The 22,558-nt window shown below is 43.5% G+C and overlaps 1 protein-coding gene across 6 annotated transcripts in view; it reads right to left on the bottom strand.

The window, feature by feature from the left end:
- The window catches only part of ltbp1 (latent transforming growth factor beta binding protein 1), a 339,046-nt gene that overhangs the window by 76,417 nt on the left and 240,071 nt on the right, over window positions 1-22,558 (bottom strand). For 5 of the 6 annotated variants that reach the window (XM_043695510.1, XM_043695509.1, XM_043695511.1 and 2 more), the window contains 2 exons: window positions 20,213-20,335; window positions 15,189-15,311 (listed from right to left, as the gene is read on the bottom strand). In XM_043695510.1, the coding sequence (XP_043551445.1) occupies window positions 15,189-15,311; window positions 20,213-20,335 (246 nt within the window). The remainder of the gene's footprint in view (window positions 1-15,188; window positions 15,312-20,212; window positions 20,336-22,558) is intronic. The other variant, XM_043695512.1, reaches the window with a different exon arrangement.

Raw genomic sequence — 22,558 nt, forward strand, 5'->3', positions numbered from 1 at the left:
ATATTTCAAATGGAAAGCTAGTAAACACAATGATCACATTCACCCCAAAGGTCGTTGGCTCGACAAACCAAACACGTATCACATCAAAGAGCTGCAGAAAAATGGGCATAAGCACAAAGCCATCCTTGCAGGTTGACAAAGCTGACAGGTCCTAAGACAAACTCAATAGTTGAAATAATCACTAGAACACTCAAACATACAATGAAACGTGGAAGGCTTGATCTTCTGCATGCACCGAGGAAATGCCCAGTAGTCAATCTATTTTGCAAGAAAAGCCAAGTGGCAGAGACAGTGCACAACAGTAAAGGTTGATGCAGCTATGAAAAGCCATGCACATACTCAATCAAACCAAGCACTAGGAGTACCTTCAAACTACAATAAAGACCATCGGCTGATCCACCAGAAACATACATATGAAGCGATCAACAAACCAGAACCTGACGATATACAATGAGACAATGAATTGTGAACACTGTCAATCTCATAGACAACTTTAAAGTCATCGCACCAGCTCGAGTTTCAGTAAAAATCCTCAGAAAACAGACAACTATTCGCTACTGGCTAGGACTGACATAGACGTAAGTGCCAATATACTACCCCTGTGCATGCTATAAAATATGTAGCGCAGACATATGATGAAGCCTGTGAATGTAAAACTCTGCTGGAGTGCAAGTACAATCTGCCTGCCTGGACATCACCGATGTTTGATGCTAGACACTGCTGCCCAATTAGGTGTGCCAACACGTTGTGACCTTACACTGGATCCAATCCATTGAACCTATCAAATATCTACAAGTCAACAGAAACTGCAGCAGGCTATTGAAGAAACACTTGCAGAGCTTAAAAATCAAAAAAGTTAGAAAGGCCTCACTCTCTACCGGGTCAGAGCAGCTGAACCCTCAGCTCTCTGCTGTGACAGCAGGAGGAAAAAGCTGAACCACAGGCTCAGAGTAAATCCAAACTTGAGAATACCATCTCTAAGATGAAGAAATCTTCAGGGCATACCATTGTGTATCTCCCAAGGAGGAACGAAGATCTGGAAGAGCTAGAAAGGCAGCAGGGTGAACAGCCCTGGATCACCAATCCTATGTGATACCTTTTAAACAATCAGGATATTGCTGACAGGGTCAGTATTTATTACCCATCCTAACAGGATGGAGTGGCTCACTCAGCTATTTCAGAGGGCAGTTAAGAGTCAACTACATTGCTGTGCCTCTGGAGTCATGGGTAGGCCAGACAGGGCAGAAATGGCAGATCTCTTCCCTGACATTAATGAACCAAATGGGAATATATAACAATTGACTAACTTTTAATTCCAGACTTTTAGTCCATTCAAATTTCACTATTTGCCATGATGGGATTTGAACCCACTTCCTCAGAATATTAGACATGAACTATGGATGACTAGTCCAGTGACACTATCACTGCACCACCACCTCCCTCCTGGGATTGCTGATTTACAGGAAGACCTACAGTAACTCACATTTAAATGAGATCAGGCTCAGCAGGAGCAAACACAGAAGCATCAGCTTGAACTCAAAGCAATGCTGGCGAAGATACGGAGGCTGCAAAACTACAGATGGAGCTGCACAGTGCACATAATAAGGAAGTACAAATCACTCAGGAGCCAATCCTTTCAAAAATATCTAACAACAACAATGCTCAAGTGGATACCTCAATAGCAGAAAATCAAACCACCAGTGAAGTAGCAAGTGTAAGAGACCCAGGCTTCAAAGGAAACAAAATGAAGAGAAGGAAAGAAGCTGCAGAGTTATAAGAACAGGTTATAAAGACGAAGGAAAATTCACTAACAGAAGCCTAATACTTGGACCGAATTCAGAGTATCTGGCAGTAAAACCGGAAATTTCAAAGTGAGCTAGAAGCTGTTAGAGAACAAAACAGTAAATATCATTAAGACTTGAACCACTCAAAACAGAACCAGATCAGTCAGTGGGTGATCGGAACCAGACCAACAATGCGTCAGGAAAAGCAACTCCAATTCATGGAAGAAAATTTAGCAACACAAACAACAAGAGCACTCAATGTTACTTATGCCTTTGAGTCACCAAACGTACCATTATGAGATCTGCATATATCAGCAAATTACTACTCCATCATAAATACTCACTGGCTTACCTATAACTGTAAATAGATAAACTTTCTTTCAGAAAGCAGGGGTATGTATCCCACACCTTTAAGCAAGGACATCTATGTGCTCTGTGTGCACATTTGACTGAGTATGGCATCTAGGTGCCCTAGTAAAACTAGAGCCAATAGGAATCAAGCGAAGATCCCTCCATGGGTGGAGTCATATCTGGCACATAGGAAGATGGTTGCTGGAGGTCAGTCATCTCAGCTCCAGGACATCTTTGCAGCAGTTCCTCCGAGTAGTGTCCTAGGTCCAAACATCTTCAGCTGCTTCATCAATGACCTTCCCTTGTTCATTAGGTCAGAAGTGAGAATGTTTGCTGACAATTGCACAATGTTCATCACCATTCACAACTCCTCAGATACTGATGCAGTCCACATTCAAATGCAGAAAGACCTGGACAACATCCAGCCTTGGGCTGAAAAGTGGCAAGTAACATTTGTGCCACACAAAGGCAGGCAATCAGCACCTCCAATAAGAGACAAACTAATCTTCAATGGCATTGTCGTCACTGAATCTTCTACTGTCAGCATCCTCAGAGTTACCATTGACCAGAAACTCATTGGACTCACCACATAAACAAAGTGGCTCCGAGAGCAGGTCAGAGGTTAGGAATACTGTCGCGAGTAACTCACCTCTTGATTCCCCAAAGCCTGCTCACCATCTATAAGGCACAAGTCAGGAGTGTTATTGAATATTCCCCACGTGCCTGGATGAGTGCAGCCCCAACAACACTCAAAAAGTTCAACGCCATCTAGGATTAAACAACACACTTGATTGGCATCACATACACAGATATCCACTCTCTACCACTGACACACTTTATCAGCAGCGTGTACCATCTATAAGGTGGGTGGCACAGTCGCACAGTGGTTAGCACTGCTGCCTCACAGTGCCTGAGACCCGGGTTCAATTCCCGCCTCAGGCAACTGACTGTGTGGAGATTGCACATTCTCCCTGTGTCTGCGTGGGTTTCCTCCGAGTGCTCCGGTTTCCTCCCACAGTCCAAAAATGTGCAGGTCAGGTGAATTGGCCATGCTAAATTGCCCGTCGTGTTCGGTAAGGGGTAAATGTAGGGGTATGGGTGGGTTGCGCTTCGGCGGGTCGGTGTGGACATGTTGGGCTGAAGGGCCTGTTTCCACACTGTAATGTAATCTAAAAAAAAAGATGCAGTAGACACATGGGAACACCACCACTTGCAAGTTCCCCTCCAAGAAACTCACCAAACTGACATGGAAATAATTTGCCATTCCAAAGTCCTGGAAATCCCTCCTTAACAGTATTGTGGGTCTAATGACAGCACATGGATCTAAAGGCAGCTCACCATCATCTTCTCAAGGACAACTAGAGACAGGTAATAAATGTTGGCTCTGCCAGCGACACCCACATCTCATGAATGAATAAACAAGAATGATACAATTTTGTCTTGCAACCATCCTGCCGTGTGTATGCATGCTGCATACATAGTTGGACTGTTGTAATATCTACTTCATAACTTGCAATATGTGTTGTACTGTTTCAAATAACTATATCATAGAATTAATCAATCCCTGACAAGGAACTTAATTTAAATCATGCTATGCCTGATTCAAAGTCGCTTTTGTGTAAAAATACTGCTGTTCACGTGACATCCCAAAGAGAACAGATTAAATTTTTAAAAGTGCCTATTTTAATGTGCAGCCAGCGATGGACTTCTAAGGTAAAACTCAAGACATAGAATCAAACCGAAAGAAGAGATCCTTCAGGCCAACACACCTGCACTGACTAAACTACTCTCAATCTACACCGGTCTCATTGCCCATAGCCTTGAATATTATGACATTTCAATGCTCATCCAAGTACTTGTTGAAAGTTGTAAAGTTTCCTGCCTGAACTACCCTCCCAGGCAGAGCATCCCAGATCCTCATCACCATCAGTTTTCCTCAAATCTTCTCCAAACCTCTTTCCCTCCATCTTAAAATGATTCTAGACCTTTCAACAAAGGGAAACAGTTGCTTCCCATCTAACCTCAGAACTTTATGCATCTCAATCGGGTCTGGTCTCACAGTCTTCTCTCTTCCAAACCACTTAACACAGTGAGTGAACTTTAATTAATTATCATTCAACTCCATTCTGATTTCTGAGCAATAATGCAGTGAGTTGAAATTCAAATGAGGATACCAAACGTGAAATCATCAGTCCACAATTCTCGCAGCAACACTGCAACACTGTGATTATTCAAACAAAAAAAAACCCTCGTACAAAGTGGGGGAGAAACAGTGACCAAAGTACTGACTGAGAGCTACTTCCCACAGAATTGGACCAGAGCAGTGGTGAGCCTTTGCTCTGCTATGTCGGTACATTGGAATGAGAGACCACACTCACACATTTGTGAAATGGTGCTGATCACTAAGACGTTTACCCTACTCTGTACAACACTGCTGGGTAAACCTGGCTTTGAATCAACTGCAATGAATCTGGAATCTGATTGGCCACGGGTAGTGAATGTACAAGTGCCCTGAGAACATTCACACCCTCCTCCCACTCTCTGAATGGCTGATAATATTCAGTTACACGTTTTACTTGAGGTGTGGGTCATACATTTCTGTGATCGCAATTCCTTTGACAGTTCAAAGTCTGAGGAACCTACAAAGTTAGAGTAGTGGTGTCCTAAAACCAATCCAGCAGTGGAAAATTAGAGTCAGGAGGTTAGTTCAGGTTGGTCAACCATTTCCTCAGAATGATGACTGGATAGCGATTTGGATCCATTGCAGTCATAAGACATAAAAGAGTTCAGAGAAACAAATCAAACAAGACTTTCCTCAGTCCCAATAATCATGAGACAAGTAAAGCAATGGATTTTGGCATTACAGCAAAGGGGTGAGAAGCAAATCCTTTACGGGCTGAATTGGCACGAAATATAGTGCGACCAGACAGACCTAAAGAGAAGCTTATTGCACTGGTAGTATCACATTTAAGAAATGTCTCATTTGCTGCCTACCATTAAAACAAGGATTATTCAACACAAAATCTCTTGTGCCATATCTGTCATCTGGAGTCTTATTCCACATTACTATAAAAACAGAAAGGCTAAACACTGATGACTTTCTGCCAGAGAAAGACTGAGAAGCAGCTTCCAAAGGTAGTCTCATATTCCTTCAATCCCCTGTTACAGACCAGACCAAACCCCCTCAAATTATATTAAGAAGAAAGCCTAGACTAACATTTTTCTTATTTTAGAGGCAAGTGCTAGGTGCTGTGTTCCGGATGCAATTCAGTGGGTCCATCTACCATTCTTGAAGCAAAACACACTTTATTCATACACTTTAATTAAAATACAACAAAAGAAAGAATATATTGGAATAACTTCAATTCAATTGGAACACTTAACAGAAGAATAGATTATTTGGAGATGCTGGTGTTGGACTGGGGTGTACAAAGTTAAAAATCACCTGATGAAGGAGCGGCGCTCCAAAAGCTAGTGCTTCCAATTAAATAGACTATTTAACTACTAAACAGTAACTGTTCCAATATACTAACATCCCATAAGCACACCTTCGGCAAAGGCAAAATCAGTAAAATAGATTGTTTCACATTAGTTAGGGGAATGGGTCTGGGTTGGTTACTCTTCAGAGGGTTGGTGTGGACCTGTTTGGGATTCTATTATAATTCTATGAAATACTCACAACTTTTAGCTATAACAGAGACAGGAAAAGCAGCTTTAAGATCCCAGCAGCAACTGCTATTGAAAAACTAAAAGTAAAAGTTCTGTGGATGCTTGACCACACCCCTTCAGGCTGCTTCTATTGTTCCAACGTTAGAGAAAAAAAAACCCAAGGCCTCACAAGCTGTTTACTTTATGGGCTTTGTAGCAGACTGCTTGTCACCTCTGTCTCAACCTTTCTTCTTTCAAAAAAGGACCAAACACACCTCTTAAAGCTACACTTGCTTTTCAAAAACCTCTCACCACAGGCCAGCATTGTTATAGCTCACCAACACATACCTCTGCAGCTTCTAGAGAACAGCCAGGCCAACAAACCATGGAGCATCTCAGAGAGTCAACGGCATTTTCATAAGGTGACTGTGAGGACTGCAGATGCTAGAGATCAGAGTTGAGAGTTTGTTGCTGGAAAAGCACAGCAGGTCAGGCAGCAGCTGCGGAGCAGGAAAATCGACGTTTCGGGCCAGAGCCCTTCATCAGGAAACCCGATTCTGAAATCCGAAAGGAAGCACGTAAAGTCGATTTTCCTGTTCCTCGGATGCTGTCTGACATGCTGTGCATTTTCAGCAACACACTCTCAACACAAGATCCACTGACATTGCTCCATTTAAACCTATTAAAGATAGAGTCAGCCGGTTCATGTGACCTCTCCTCATTCAACCTATGTTGAATGTTGTTTCATTCATCTCAGTGGTACATTTTGTCTCTACCTACATCCAACAGCATGTCCTAGGGCACCTCATGTTTGTTCTCACGCCATCTGCCAACATTGCAATCATGCCCCACATAGAGTCATAGAGAGTCACACAGACCCTTTGGTCCAACCAATCCATGCTGACCAAGTTCCCAAATTAAACGAGTCCCACGTACCTGCACTTGGCCCATAGTCCTCCAAACCTTTCCTGCTCATGTACTTATTCAAATAGAACATAGAACAGTACAGGCCCTTCCACCCTTGATGTTGTGAGACCTTTTATCCTACACTAAAATCAAACTAAATACATCCCTTCAATTTACTATCATCCATGTCTTTTAAATGTTGTAACTGTACCTGTACCTACCACTTCTTCTGGCAGTTCACGACTCACTCTGTGTAAAAGAAGTTGCCCTTTCTAAAACCTTCTCCTCTCATTTTAAAAATATGCCCCCTAGTTTTGAACTCCCCACTCTGGAGAAAAGACCTTTGTTATTCAGCTTATCAATGGCCCTCATGATTTTATAAACCTCTATAAGGTCAAATCCTCAACCACCAAGCCAAAACGTCTAAGCCTATCCAGCCTATTCTCATAACCCTCCAGTCCTGGCAACATCCTGGTAAATCTTTTCTGAACCCTCTCCAATTTAATAATATCCTTCCGACAGCAGGGCGACCAGAACTGGACACAATGCTCCAGAAGGGGCCTCGCCAACTTCCTGTACAACCTCAACATGACATCCCAACTCCAACCTCAATGGTTTGAGCAATGAAGGCAAGAGTGCTAAACGCCTTCTTTCACCATCCTATCTACTTATGACGCAAATTTCAAAGGACATTCCTGAGGCCCAGGAACTAGGAATGTCGACTTGATGTGTGATGGATCCCAGGCACTCACAAATTCAAAAGTCGTTACACGCCATAATCAATCTTGACATTTTTCGTGCAGCAGACATAAACTTGACAATAACACACCAACATTTCGCAGCAGCGGTCTGTCAGGAATGTAACAGTGTATCATGCATTCGCTCAAGTCACGGAAGCTTGAGCAAGGATGTTACTCAGTGACGCCACTGCATTCAGAGCCAGAAACACACAGCTTCTCAATATTAAGAATGCATAAAACATGAATATAACTCTGTAAAAAAATGATTACAGTGTGGGAAACAAAAATCACAGGACAGAGACTGCATTTAGAGTTATAGAGACATACAGCACAGAAACACACTCTTTGTCAGCGCCAACCAAACATCCCAATCTGACCTCATTCCATTTACCAGCATGTGGCCTATATCCCTCTAAACCCAATCATATACCCATCCAGATGCCTTTGAAATGTTGTAGTTGTACCAGCCTCCATCACTTTCCTCTGGCAGTTCGTTCCATACACACACCACCCTCTGCGTGAAAATATTGCTCTTCAGGTCCTTTTTTAAATCTTTCCCCTTTCACCTTCAACTTATGCTCACTGGTTTTGAACTCCCCTAATTGGGGTAAAGATCTTGACTACTCACCCTATCCAAGCCCCCCCATGATTTTATAACCCTATATAAGGTCACCCTTTAGCCTCCGATGCTCCAGGGACAAAAACCCAGCCTACTCTCCCTGTAGCTCAAACCGTCCAGTCCCGGCAACATCCTTGTAATTTTTTTCTGAACCTGTTCAAATTTAGCAACATGCTTCCTATAGAAGGACAAGCAGAATTGTATGCAGTATTCCAAAAGTGGCCTCACCAATGGCCTGTACAGCCACAAAATTGACATCCCAACTCCTATACTCAATATTATGACCAATAAGACAGGCGTAGCAAAAGCCTTCTATACCATCCTGTCTACCTCTGACTCCACTTTCAAGGAAATCTGTACCTGTTGCAGTTTATGAGCTACCTCTAAGAACTGAAATGTATAAGCCTAAATAATAATCTTTAAGTACTGCATATATAAGATATGTGTGGCTAACTACGTGTTCTAGGGGATTTGCAGCATTAAAAATGTCACGTGAAGATACAAGTGATTCAACAGTTTTTAGAAAACCATTCCAGTGCAAGGACTGATGTTGACTTCAAATTCCATTCCATTTATTTTTCTTCCAAACGTTCACTGTTGACAGGGCCTCCTAACCAAACCTTCCAGTTAACAGTCTTGGGCAGCAATGAAGTGTTATAGGAGTGAGGATGGCATCCCTACCTAAGGGAGTTACCTGAAGGGGGCAGGGGTGGGTATAGTTCAGGCCAGTAGATCCAGGAAGGCCTCCAGACTGTAACTACAAAAAAACAGACCTTCTCTGGGCTTCTCAGGCTTCTCGATCACCAGCTGTCACTGAAAGGTCTGGAAATGTGCAGCTGCAGATTGGCCCTAGGTTAAATCAGCGAGCTCATCAGAGAGACGGTTTTGCAGTGCAATTGTGCCATTTAAACTGCAACCTGGTTTCTCTGGGACAAGAGTACCTCCCAGGTCTGATCGAAAGCAAGTTGGGCTAATGCAGCAACTAATGTAATAAGACACCTCTGCCATTTCAACACTGCCCCCGTTCCAGCTGACCTCGTCACTCTCCCACCACATTCCAGCCGCCAGACCCCACCCTCACCCACTTGCCTCTCCAGCAACACCAGAGGGTTGATGTTAATATATTGAACAGGTGAAGATTGGGTGCAAACTCTGACTTGGCCCAAGGATAGTACTCACCATTCAAGCAGAGGATTCAAACTCCAGTTGGATATTTGCTTTTGAATAGGGCAGACGTGATGGGCCAACGGGCAATTTGCAGACCTCAATGAGATTGGAATGAAGGCCAGGTGGATCTCATTGACTATGAGATCCCTGATTGGGGTGGTTAACCTGAGCCAATCAGGGAGCCCTAGCTGACAGATATAAACAGGGAATTCAGAGAGTCCTCATTCTAGGGACTGGCTCTGAGCTGGCTGGGTCAGAGACCATGTACTGTACACATGTAAATAAAGAGTGACTTGGTGGCAGGATACCAGCCTCTGTGCAGTGATTTCAGACTATGACTACATTCTGCAAGAGTTCTGCTGGACACTAGAACAGCATTCACCATTCAACCAATACTATCTGGCCATTTCTCTCATTGCTGTTTGTGGGATGCTGCTGTACACAGATTAAGCAATGTTTTACAACAGCGACAACACTTCAAAAATGCTTATTTGGCTGGGAAGCATGACGGGATGTATGAAAATCGCGAACGGTGCCACAGAAATGCAATTTATTTCCAATTCATTTTCTCAAAGGCCTGACAAAAGCCTATCTGGTGGAAATGACAGCCTGGCTCACAATCTTAAACGAGTGTAGAATCTTTCTTTCTTTCTGCTCCTTGTGTGACAGTGCTGAGGTGAATTCGAGTCAGTGAATCTTTCACCTAGAGAGCTGTGTGAGTGCTTTCACAGGAACTCACAACTTTGAAATGTTATGGCTGCACAGCCAGCTAAAGCAGCAGGACATTCATTCCAAAAAATGAATTACTTTGGATTTTGTACCCAGCTACTGTGTTCCTAAGATGGCGCCGTGAATGGCGACACTGTAAACTTTTCACTGTATCTCTGTGTCCCTGCACTTAAAGACACGTGACACTAAAACCTGTTTCTAATCCTAATTCCAAATATGGGCATGTGTGGATTTTAACGAAATACAGGTTGTGATGTTGGATCAGTCTTCAAACAACTGGGACTAAAGATAATCTGATTATTTCACAACGTGTGCCAACAAATGTTACGCTACAAAATAACAAGGAAAACTCGAGTGACGGCAATCACTGTAGTGATAGGAATCAGGTCAGCCAGGTGGACCTCACAGAATATGAGTACCTTGATTGGGGCTGTTCATCTGCTTCGATCAGGGAGCCCTGGCTGACAGATACTAAAACAGGAGTGTCAGAGGCTCTGTTCACTCTAGGAGCTGGCTCTGAGGGAGCTGGGTCAGTGTCTTGCACCATGCATGTGTAAATAAAGAATGATTTGGTGATGGGATACCGATCTTCATTGAGTTATTTCAATCATGTTTTCTGATAACACAGAGTTTGAATAGTTTAATGGCCTTGGTGGTCATATCATTCTGAGCAAAGTTACTGGAGGAACAACACTCAGTTTTGCTCAGTTAGTTTGTCCATCTTTATTATTTGTTTCGTGCACCTTGAAGAGAGATTTCTGGTACCTTGAAGAGACCAGGAGGTGATTGCAATTCTCATAGTCGATGGATCTCTGTCTCTCTGATCGTTCCTCAAAGCAAAGAGGATGCTTGGCATAATGTGCACCACATTGCAAGATCCAGGACATGTGGAATTGTTTAATGTGGGTAGGCTGTTACACTGCAGCTACCACACGCTGACCCGGAAGCCCTCCCATAGGTATCTTTGGAAATATCTGCAGATTGATAATGATTCTGTGTGGCCACATCATGGAAATTGCTCTGACGGCCATCAGGTCCCAGAGTTTCCAGCTGCCACCCCTACTCCTCCAATGTTATGACATGCAATGAACTACAATGAGTGTTTCAGCAATCATCAACCCGTTCCGCATTGCACAGAGAGATTGTGAGGGGTGGGGGCTGAGGGAACGCAGGACAATAAAATAGATTTTAAAAACATTGCAAACATTTATTATTCAGCTCTGTGACCACCAGTGCTAAAAATGTGACTGATTTTCAGGAAGTGAGAGAGTGGAAGTTGTGAATTAAAATGGAACATCCATATGATATGGTGAAGCCAGGGGAGATTAAGTGACAAAACAGTTCATGTTGCAAGGCCAAAGGGATTAGTAAGGAGACAAGTGAAGGAATAAAAACTATATCTTGGGGGAGGTGTGTATGCAGGCAACTCAAGAGTTACCTTCTGAAAGTGAAGGCAACAACAGGAAACAGGAGGCAAACAAAACCAGCAAAGAAAAATGTCACAGAACAGGGACAGATGTTACAGGCTAAAACTGAACTCAGAAATGAGACCAGAGAGCTGCAAAGTGTACACCTGAAAGGGGAGGTGTTCCTCGAGCTAGTCAAAGAGTCATAGAGTCATAGAGGTGTACAGCACGGAAACAGACCCTTCGGTCCAACCCATCCATGCCAATCAGATATCCCAACCCAATCTCATGCCACCTGCTAGCACCTGGCCCATATCCCTCCAAACTCTTCCTATTCAATATACCCATCCAAATGCCTTTTAAATGTTGCAATTGTACCAGCCTCCACCTTCCTCTGGCAGTTCATTCCGTACATACACCACCCTCTACGTGAAAATGTTGCCCCTTACGTCTCTTTTATATCTTTCCCCTCTCACCCGAAACCTATGCCCTCTAGTTCTGGACTCCCCCACCTCAGGGAAAAAACTTTGTCCATTTACCCTATCCATGCCTCTCATGATTTTATAAATTTCAATAAGGTCACCCTCAGCCTCTGATGCTCCAGGGAAAACAGCTCCAGCCTGTTCAACCTCTCCCTATAGCTCAAATCCTCCAACCCTGGCAACATCCTTGTATATCATTTCTGCATCCTTTCGAGTTTCACAACATCTTTCCAATAGGAAGGAGACCAGAATTGCATGCAATATTCCAACAGTGGCCTAACCAATGTCCTGTACAGCCGCAACATGACCTCCCAACTTCTGTACTCGATACTCTGACCAATAAAGAAAGTATACCAAACTCCTTCTTCACTATCCTATCTACCTGCAGCTCCACTTTTAAGAAGCTATGAACCTGCACTCCAAGGTCTCTTTGTTCAGTAACACTCCTGAGGACCTTACCATTAAGTGTATAAGTCCTGCTAAGATTTGCTTTCCCAAAATTCAGGACCGCACATTTATCTAAATTAAACTCCATATGCCACTTCTCAGCCCATTGGCCCATCTGGTCAAGATCCCATTGCAATCTGAGGTAACCCTCTTCGCTGTCCACTACACCTCCAATTTTGGTGTCATCTGCAAACTTACTAACTGTACCTCTTATACTCGTATCCAAATCATTTATATAAATGACGAAACGTAGTGGACCCAGCACCAGCTGGTGTTGAGTTCATTTGAACACTGCAGCTATCAGAGACAGAGAGGACAGGGTGACAACAAAATGAAGAAATAAAATGACTCCCTCCCCAATTCAACTGGTTCACACTGAACACATCTCTAGCTTTGCCCTGTTTTGAAGAAAGTTCAAAGTCCTGAAAGATTAGACCTGTTTTCCCCTACATTAGTGCTGATGTATATTTCCTTCTGGCTTTTGCTTTTATTTCTGATTTCTAGCATCTGCAATTTGTACGTGCAATAAAACACATGGATTTATCAGCAGAGAGGAACAGTAGCTGACTCCATAACAAACATAAAAGGGATACATCCTTCTGTACAAACTAAATATCCAATAGCTTCTTAGAATGATTCCAGGGTTCTTACCTGGAAGACCAGACCAGCTCACAATCCCTTTCTGGGAGAGGACATAGCTTGGTTCTTATCAGGTTATTTGACTAGCTAAAGAGACAGTAACGTCGGTCATTAAACACCATGCTATTTTAAACAGCAGAATAAAGTTGACATCATTTGGTCTCTAAATATAACATATTTTTCCCTTATTATTAAACAAATCCACATTTAGCTATCTGCCTCCTTGAATTTCACGTCAAAACAGAGTTGACAAAATTTATGAGAAAAATCGAAATTACTGGAAAAGCTCAGCAGGTCCGGCAGCATCTGTGGAGAGCAATCAGATTGAGCGGTTCAGGAGCAAAAACGTTAACTCTAATTTCTCTCCAAAGATGCTGCCAGACCTGCTGAGCTTTTCCAGTCATTTCTATTTCTGTCTCTGATTTACAGGATCTGCAGTTTGTTTGATTTTTATTTGACAAAGTTTATTAATGAATAAGTTATTATTTACTGATATTTAAATAGGATTAAGATTAAAGCACTGTGCTTAATATACTTGCTCACATCATCCAGTGAGAATCACAATGTTAACTCTTTCTAGCCACCAGTTTTTTTAAGGGACCCTATTTAAAACATTGACACTTTGAAAATGTCAAAACTTTCTCGTTCTTAGCATAGTTCCTGGCCTGGGGATAATGTCTGTGCTCAGAATTTGGAACCAACAGCCAAAGTTAACACATAGAAGGAAACCAGATTGAGCAAATTGCTAGAATATCAAAGGTAAATGGTTTTAATGGTTAGGGAAATGGTGCTGGTGTGCGACAGTTCACTCAGAGAGTCCAAGCAATACGTACTGTGGGCGGCACAGTGGTTAGCACTGCTGCCTCACAGCGCCAGAGACCCGGGTTCAATTCCCACCTCAGGCGGCTGACTGTGTGGAGTTTGCACGTTCTCCCCGTGTCTGCGTGGGTTTCCTCCGGGTGCTCTGGTTTCCTCCCACAGTCCAAAGATGTGCAGGTCAGGTGAATTGGCCATACTAAATTGCCCGTAGTGTTAGGTAAGGGGTATGGGTGGGTTTCGCTTCAGCGGGTCGGTGTGGACTTGTTGGGCCGAAGGGCCTGTTTCCACACTGTAATGTAATCTAATCTAATCATACAGGTTCCAGTCTGGAGCTATGCAGCGTGACAGGACAGACTCTGAACTTTCTATCCATCATACTGCTAGATGAGGAATCTCTCCTGCTCTTAACATTTGCCATTGCCATATTGGAACATTTCACAGTTAATACTCAAAGAGCTTGGCCATCAAATACTGGAGTAGGCCTTGAATGGGGCAGCTCAGTGGTTAGCACTACTGCCTCACAGCAGCAGGAACCCAGGTTTGATTCCACCAGGTGACTGTCTGTGTGGAGTTTGGACACTCTCCCTGTGTCTGCGTGGCTTTCCTCCGGATGCTCTGGTTTTCTACTCCAGTCCAAACATGTGCACGTTAGATCGCACTAGCCATGCTAAATTGCCCGTTGTGTCCAGGGATATGAAGGTTAGCCATTGGAAATGCAGAGTTACAGGGATTGAGGTGGTTCTGAGGGGGTGAGTGGGATGCTCTTCGGAGGGTCAGTGTGGACTCGATGGGCCGAATGGCCAACTTCCACACTGTAGAGATTTTATGAAGTGAGAGCTTCACTGACACTGCCTACTGCGCTCCAAGGCCTCCAACGAGAACATTTTCTCATTCATTTCCTGTGCATAGGAAACTCAGCTAGATTCTTGGGCAATAAGAGCTTTGATAAGAGGATGTAAAGCTCTACCTTTTGCTGCTAAACCAAGGGTGTCACATCTCTGGAAGTCAGTGGGCAGTGTGGATAATGGGTGGTGAAGGGACACACTGTTCAGTGGATATGCCAGGCAAAGTTGGGTTCATCCAGAAAACTAGCTTGAAGGAAGACTGGCAAACACAGATGGCACCCATCGAAAAACTCACTTTCAAGGAATGATATGGTGGGACAGACATAGAGAGAAAGAGAGGAAACAGTAGTAACTGTGAATACAATGGCAGGGATGGGCATGATTAAAAGTGGCATTGGCTGTTTGTGCCCTCACAGACCTCTCGGCTACATGTGATTAATGAGCAAACTGTAAACTACATTGACGTGAGCTTTGGCATGTTCTGGAAATAGTTGATCTGGTGTATCAGTTTTATTTTTTAAAAAACAGGAATTTTGATTTACTGCTATTTTTGTAACAGTACTTTCATCAATCCATTTCCCTTACAAAAAATAAATCAGAAGTTACCAGCGCATGCTTCACCAGTAGGGTTCAAACGATAGCCTCTGGCACATTCACATCTATAGGAGCCGTCGGTGTTGACACAAGATCCATCATGGCATTTGGTGCCATCTGCGCATTCGTCAACATCTGAAAAATATGCATATTTCACTCTAATTAGATCACACAGAATACTCAAATCACCAGCAAAAGGGAGATCTGTCTAAACTGCTACCCATGTGCACAGAGAGGGAGGGAGGAATAGAGGGAAGGAGAACGAGAGGGACAGAGGAGAAAGGAGACAGAAATTAGATTAGATTAGATTAGATTAGATTACTTACAGTGTGGAAACAGGCCCTTCGGCCCAACAAGTCCACACCACCCCACCGAAGCGCCACCCACCCATACCCCTACATCTACCCCTTACCTAACACTACGGGCAATTTAGCATGGCCAATTCACCTGACCTGCACATCTTTGGACTGTGGGAGGAAACCGGAGCACCCGGAGGAAACCCACGCAGACACGGGGAGAATGTGCAAACTCCACACAGTCAGTCGCCTGAGGCGGGAATTGAACTCGGGTCTCTGGCGCTGTGAGGCAGCAGTGCTAACCACTGTGCCACCGTGATTGGGCTACCGAGGAGAGACAGTTTAAAGAACAGCATGGTGGTGAAAGAAGTGGAACATGGAGGTGAGTGAAGGGCAAGGACAGACTGACCTCATTTGTAAAGAATAATTTATAATAGTTCTCAGAAAACTAATAGAGTCATAGAGATGTACAGATGGAAACAGACCCTTCGGTCCAACCCGTCCATGCTGACTATTTATCCCAACCTGCCAGCACCCAACCGATATCCCTCCAAACCCTTCCTATTCATATACCCATCCAAATGTCTCTTAAATGTTGCAATTGTACCATCCTCCACCACATCCTCTGGCAGCTCATTCCATACATATACCACCCTCTGTGTGAAACAGTTGCCCCTTAGGTCTCTTTTATATCTTTCCCCTCTCACCCTAAACCTATGCCCTCTAGTTCTGGACTCCCCCACCTCAGGGAAAAAACTTTGTCCATTTATCCTATCTATGCCCCTCATAATTTTGTAAACCTCTATAAGGTCTCCCCTCAGCCTCTGACGCTCCAGGGAAAACAGCCCCAGTCTGTCCCCAACCTCTCCCTATAGCTCAAATCCTTCAACCCTGGCAACGTCCTTATAAATCGTTTCTGAACCCTTTCAAGTTTCACAAGACCTTTCCGATACGAGGGAGACCAGAATTGCACGCAATATTCCAACAGTGGCCTAACCAATGTCCTGTACAGCTACAACATGACCTCCCAACTCCTGTACTCAATACTCTGACCGATAAAGAAAAGTATACCAAACGCCTTCTTCACTATCCTATCTACCTGCAACTCCACTTTCAAGGAGCTATGAACCTGCACTCCAAGGTCTCTTTGTTCAGCAACACTACCTAGGACCTTACCATTAAGTGTATAAGTCCTGCTAAGATTTGCTTTCCCAAAATGCAGCATTTCACATTTATCTGAATTAAACTCCATCTGCCACTTCTCGGCCCATTGGCCCATCTGGTCAAGATCCTGTTGTAATCTGAGATAACCCTCTTCGCTGTCCACTACACCTCCAATTTTGGTGTCATCTGCAAATTTACTAACTGTACCTCTTATGCTCGCATCCAAATCATTTATGTAAATGACAAAAAGTAGAGGACCATAATGATTGAACACTTTAAATATTACTTGAGTAATTACTCTCTCCTTCTCCATTGCCTTCCCACCCTGAAGGACAGAGATAAAGCTCATTCTTAATATGTATACATCGGAGGCAATTTCAGGAAGTTTCCTTTGGATGATTCTTCAGATGAAGGGATTACCTTTAAAGGAAACGTGGAGCAGGTTCAACCTATTCCATTCGAGTCTAGAGGTGTCTTATTGAAATATACAATATCCTGAAGGAATCCTCATGGTGTTGTGGTAGTGTCCCTATTCTGAGCTAGAAGGCCCATTTGCTCCAGAAATGTTCTAACTGAAAAGGTTGATTACCCAAAAAAGTCTAAGATTCTGAAAGGAGATTTTGAGAGGCTGTTTCCTGGTGTGGGGGAATCAAGAACTTTCAACATGAGGGTTCAATTCAGGAGTGAGGTGGACTTCCTGCTTTTAGCGGGAATACCCTGTTCCAGACAGTTGAGGAGGAGAAGTCATGCAAGTTAAATTAATGCCAAGGAAGATGGCATGAGTCAAGGGTTCTGGATTACAAACAGGAAACTGGAATTGGGGCCAAGATCAGATCAGCCATTCATGATTTTATTGATTGGCAGAGCAGCCTCGAGGGGCCATATGGCTAGGAATTGCTTCTATTCCTTAAGTTTGTCTCTGACTAAAACAGTCTGCACCAAACAGCCTCATTCAAAATTTCTCATTACTAATGATTGTGCCTTACCGTGACTACTTCAGTCTCAGCCTGCTCACTAACCATAGAATCCCAACAGTGTTGATTGAGACCATTCAGCCCATCGAGTCTACACCAACCCTCCAAAGACCATCCCACCTACTCCCTTCACCCAATCTCTTAACCCCACATTCACCACAGCTAATACACGTAGACTACACATCTCACCCACCCAATCCCTGAACCCCACATTCATCATGGCTAATACACATAGATTACAGATCCCATTCACTCTAGGGCAATTTAGCATGGTCCATCCACCCTAGCCTGCACATTGTCAGACTGTGGGAGGAAACCGGAGCACCAGGAGGAAACCCACGCAGACACGGGAAGGACGTGTAAACTCCACACAGACAATCACCTGAGGCTGGAATCGAACTGGGGTCCCTGGTGCAGTGAAGCAGCACTGTTAACCACTGAGCCACCGTGCTACACCATTACCCCAAGTCACAAAGGTCAGGCACCCTTCAGTAACATCTCAACCTCTCTCTCACTTGCGAGCTACAAACACTTGGCAAAAATAGGATTACAGGTTTCAAATTGCTACATGTGGATTATGATTAATAACTCTATTCAACTCAGGCATTGTAGGGTTTAGCAGGTTTTGATCTTTAGATAATGATCACGGGACTGATTTAGTGCCAAACACTCTTACAATGATGCTATTACTGTGCTACGCTCCAGTGAGATTGCACTCCATTTTTTTCACTAAGGCCTCAAAGTACCAGGTACAAAGCCTTAAATCTTATACTCAGGACTAATTAAAAGCTTTGTCTTCTTTCTGAAGCAAGCAAACATAATTAACTATCACTCATTCTATTCCACCCAAGGCAGTTTTCAGTCAGATGAATGCACATGAGAAGAAGAGAGAGAACCTGTCTAACATAAGCCGAATAAAGCACGGGACTAGATGTGCAGGTATCCATTGCAAGTTTATGGAAATTGTAGCAGAGTCTGCTGGGGCCTTTTAATTCACCAGGCTGGAAAATTTCTTCTGCTACATCAAATTATCACTTAAAGGAAAAAAGAAGCCAGGAATTGCCTGTAATAGAAAAAAATATAATTGGAAGCAAAATGCATTTGATTCTCGAGTGTACGAGTCAATGTTTACTAAGTACTGAGCTGAAAACTCCTGTTAACGTCAAATAGTGTTCACGAACACCTGAGAGGGCAAATGTTCCACTCCCAAATATTCTCCCTCGTCTAGACAAGGCAACTCTCGGACCACTGAGAAGTTTCTGTTGGAGGATGTTTGTCACAAAAAAATTACCTTAAGAAACTGGGGGTGAAAGGTTAACATTCTGACAATTTGCACTGATGGTTTCCTAATCTTTGCGGCCCAGTTCCAATATTTCTCTCTCCACTGATACTGTCGATCTGATGAGCAGTTCCAGCATTTTCTGTTTGTATTACAGATTTTAAACACCTCAAGCATTTTCCTGGTGTGTGGAAGGGTCTCACTCTCCATTAGTGAGGACACATTAGTAGTTAATAAGTGAAATAAATAACTATTTTACTGACTGAATTGAGGATGCTCCATTATATTTTTTAAACTGTCAGTGCCCTGTTTAAAGAATTTGAATGTGGCCTGAATGAATATTAGTACGTACTATGAAATCCCAAGAGCTCTTTTCTAACCTCCCTGTTTTTGCAGCGTTGTTCATGTCCATACCAGAGGCTGCCTATGTTACTTAAGGCAGTTCCCAGCAGATATAACAGATCCAGCACAGTGAGGACTATGGTCCAAGAGCTCCAATTATAGGGGCTCAACATTAACTTTCAAACACTTTCTGGACACAGGACAAGGATTGGAGAACAGGGATACTGAGGAGATGAGAATTAAAGGAGCAAAGATATCTCGGAGAGCCTTAGGGCTAGAGGAGGTTAGAGAAATAGGGAGGTGCAAGGTCATGTGGTGATTTGAAAGCAAGAACAATAATTATGAACTCAAGGTACTCCTTGACGAGCAGCCAATGTGGATCAGCGAGCCACAGAGGCAACAGCAAGATTTGGTCTGAGTTAGGAGATAAGTAGCCGAGCTTTGGACATCCTCGGGCCTATGGAGGATGAGACATGGTTGGCCGGGAGAGTGCTGGAATGGTCAGGGTGCGGCAGAAGCAAAAGGCATGGAGAGGAGCTCCAGCAGCAGATCAGCTGAGGCACCCAGAGACTTGGACAACATCACAGTCTTAGTGGCCGGATGGATATGTCATTGAAAGCTCAACCCTGGGGCCAAATGGGATTCTGGGGTTGCAAACAGTCAGATCAGCCTTAGGAAACTGTTTGCTCCTGTGTTACCACAACAGAGGCATTCATCTGATTAAATTAAATGGGGTTAATGCATTCATTAATTTCATTGCATTCATTTCCAATACTGAGTAGTACATTTTTAGCCCAATTAAAAGACCTTTTTTGCAAATTTTGCCAATCTTTTGGCAAATTGGATGCGTTTCCCCACACATGTGAGCATTCAATTCCAGGGTGAACTGCCCAGGATAACACAGGCAGGGGCCAGTTACAGGGTACACAAGGCAAAGGACAAGGGAAGACGTGGCACTTCCTGCCAGTATCAATTCTTTACCTTGGCACCTAACACCATTCACCAGCTGGAAGCCACCTGGACACGTGCATGTAAAGGAGCCAGCATTGTTGATGCACACACCTCCCTGGCAAGTATCCGAGTTTTGTTGGCATTCGTCAATGTCTGCAACAAATACGTTCAGAAAGCAATTAGTTTGATGCTGCCTCTAAATCTTACCAACAGAATCCACATTATTTATTGCTCCCTCACTAATGGAACACCAACACTTAGAGCAACAATTGCCTCTGTGTAGTTTCCAATGACATATCGGAGCATCCAGCACTTGGTTTGGTTATGTTGTCTGCAACCCTAGCCAAAGCCTTGAAGAAACAGCATTGGCCAAAAAAAAAAATGACCTTCTCTCTAGTTCGACTGAGGAGCCATGAGCTGAACTTATTGTTTAAAACAACTGAAGTTATATAAAGGACAGTGGACTCTAGATAAAAATGGATGGGTTCTTTGTAGTGAGGTTGTAAACACAGCTTTCCTTAGCTAAATTGAGAGGCAGGCCTCATTCTTCATCACATTTTTTAGAAAGGACTGGAAAAGGCTGACCAACATTTTATTCCACTTGGCGCCTACTTATCATGGCTGTACCCAATAAACAGGGAACACGCTTTTCTTTCTGGTGACCGTGTCTAACACGCACAAAAAAAAGTCCAAGGCAAAGAAAGGGAGGAGGTGGAAAAAGTACCACCTCACAAATTAAACTGTTTAGCTTCCTTTTCTAGAAGCTGACAGAATTATGTACAGCATACAGTGGCTCAGTGGTTAGCACTGCGGCCTCACAGCACCAGTATCTGAAGTTTGATTCCAGCCTTGGGTGTCTGTCCGTGTGGAGTTTGCACATTCTCCCCGAGTCTGTGTGGGTTTCCTCTGGGTTCTCCAGTTTCCTCCCACAATCCAAAGATGTGCAGGTCAGGTGAATTGGCCATGCTAAATTGCCCATAGTGTTAGGTGCATTAGTCAGAGGGAAATGGGTCTGGGAGGGTTACTCTTCGGAGGGTCAGTGTGGACTGGTTGGGCCGAAGGGCCTGTTTCCACACTGTAGGGAATCTAATTTAATCTCTAATCATCATAGACAAAGGCCATTCGACCAGCCAGGGCTGTTTCAGCTCGTTAAAAGAACAATCCCGCTTGGTCCCACATTCCTGATTTTGGTGCCTGAACCTGCAAGTTCCACATTCTGTTTAAATTACCCAATCAGATCAACCCCTGCTGATTTTGTCAGGTGGAACATCCCAGATCCTCAGAACCACAGAAACCATTTCTCTTCAACTCTCCCCGAAATCTCCTGCCAAAGATTTCAAATCAACTCCTAATTGAACCATGTCCTGGAGGAAATGTTTCATCACTGGCAGCTCTCATTGTCTCACAGTGTCAATGGAAGGTTGACCTTTCAGATTTAAGTGATGAAGATCCCAATGAATGGACTAACTAAGCACCAATCACTCAATTTGAGCCCAACACATTTTAGAATTGTAGAGTCTTAAAGTATGGAAACAGATCCTTTGGTCCAACTCATCCATACTGACCAAGTTACACAAACTAAACTAGTCCTGCTTGCCTGTATTTTGCCCATATCCCTCCAAACCTTTCCTTTTCATGTACCTGTTCAAATGTCTTTTAAATGCTGTACTTTACCAGCGTCTACCACTTCCTCGGGAAGTTCATTCCACATACGAGCCAACCTCTGTTTGAAAATGTTGCTCCTCAGATCACTTTTAAATCATTCTCCTCATATTAAACCTATGCTCTCTAGTTCTGGACTCTCCTACCCTAGGGGAAAGACCTTTGCTATTCACCTTATCCATGCCCCTCATGATTTTATAAACCTCTATATGATCACCCCTCAACGTTTGACCCTCCAGGGGAAAAATGTCCCAGCCTATCCAACTTCTCCCCATGACTCAAACACTCCAGTTCCAGCAACATCCTTCTAAATCTTTTCTGTACCCCCTCCAATTTAATAATATCCTTCCTATTGTAGGATGATGTCAAATCTACACAGTACGCCAAAAGTGGCCTCAACAACATCCTTTGGAGTGGAGAGCATGCTCCGGAACTGCAGAACGTGAGCACATTCAGACAACTGGGAGAAACCAATGCCCTAAGCACCCCTCCATCTCTCCAAGCATCTTTCTCCAATAAACTTTCATGTTGCAAATATTCTACTCCATTTTAAATAGAGGCTGGAAATATTACACTGAGAAACAACAAAGGACAATTAACTTCCCTCACATTTTAAGGGGTGATGCTGAAGGGACTGTGTGATTTTTATGCAATATTCACCTCACTTTACAAAACAGCCAGCTACTGCTTTGGAATTCTAATTGACCCTGCTGA

Source organism: Chiloscyllium plagiosum, chromosome 9, assembly GCF_004010195.1.
Source record: "Chiloscyllium plagiosum isolate BGI_BamShark_2017 chromosome 9, ASM401019v2, whole genome shotgun sequence".
NCBI lineage: Eukaryota > Metazoa > Chordata > Chondrichthyes > Orectolobiformes > Hemiscylliidae > Chiloscyllium > Chiloscyllium plagiosum.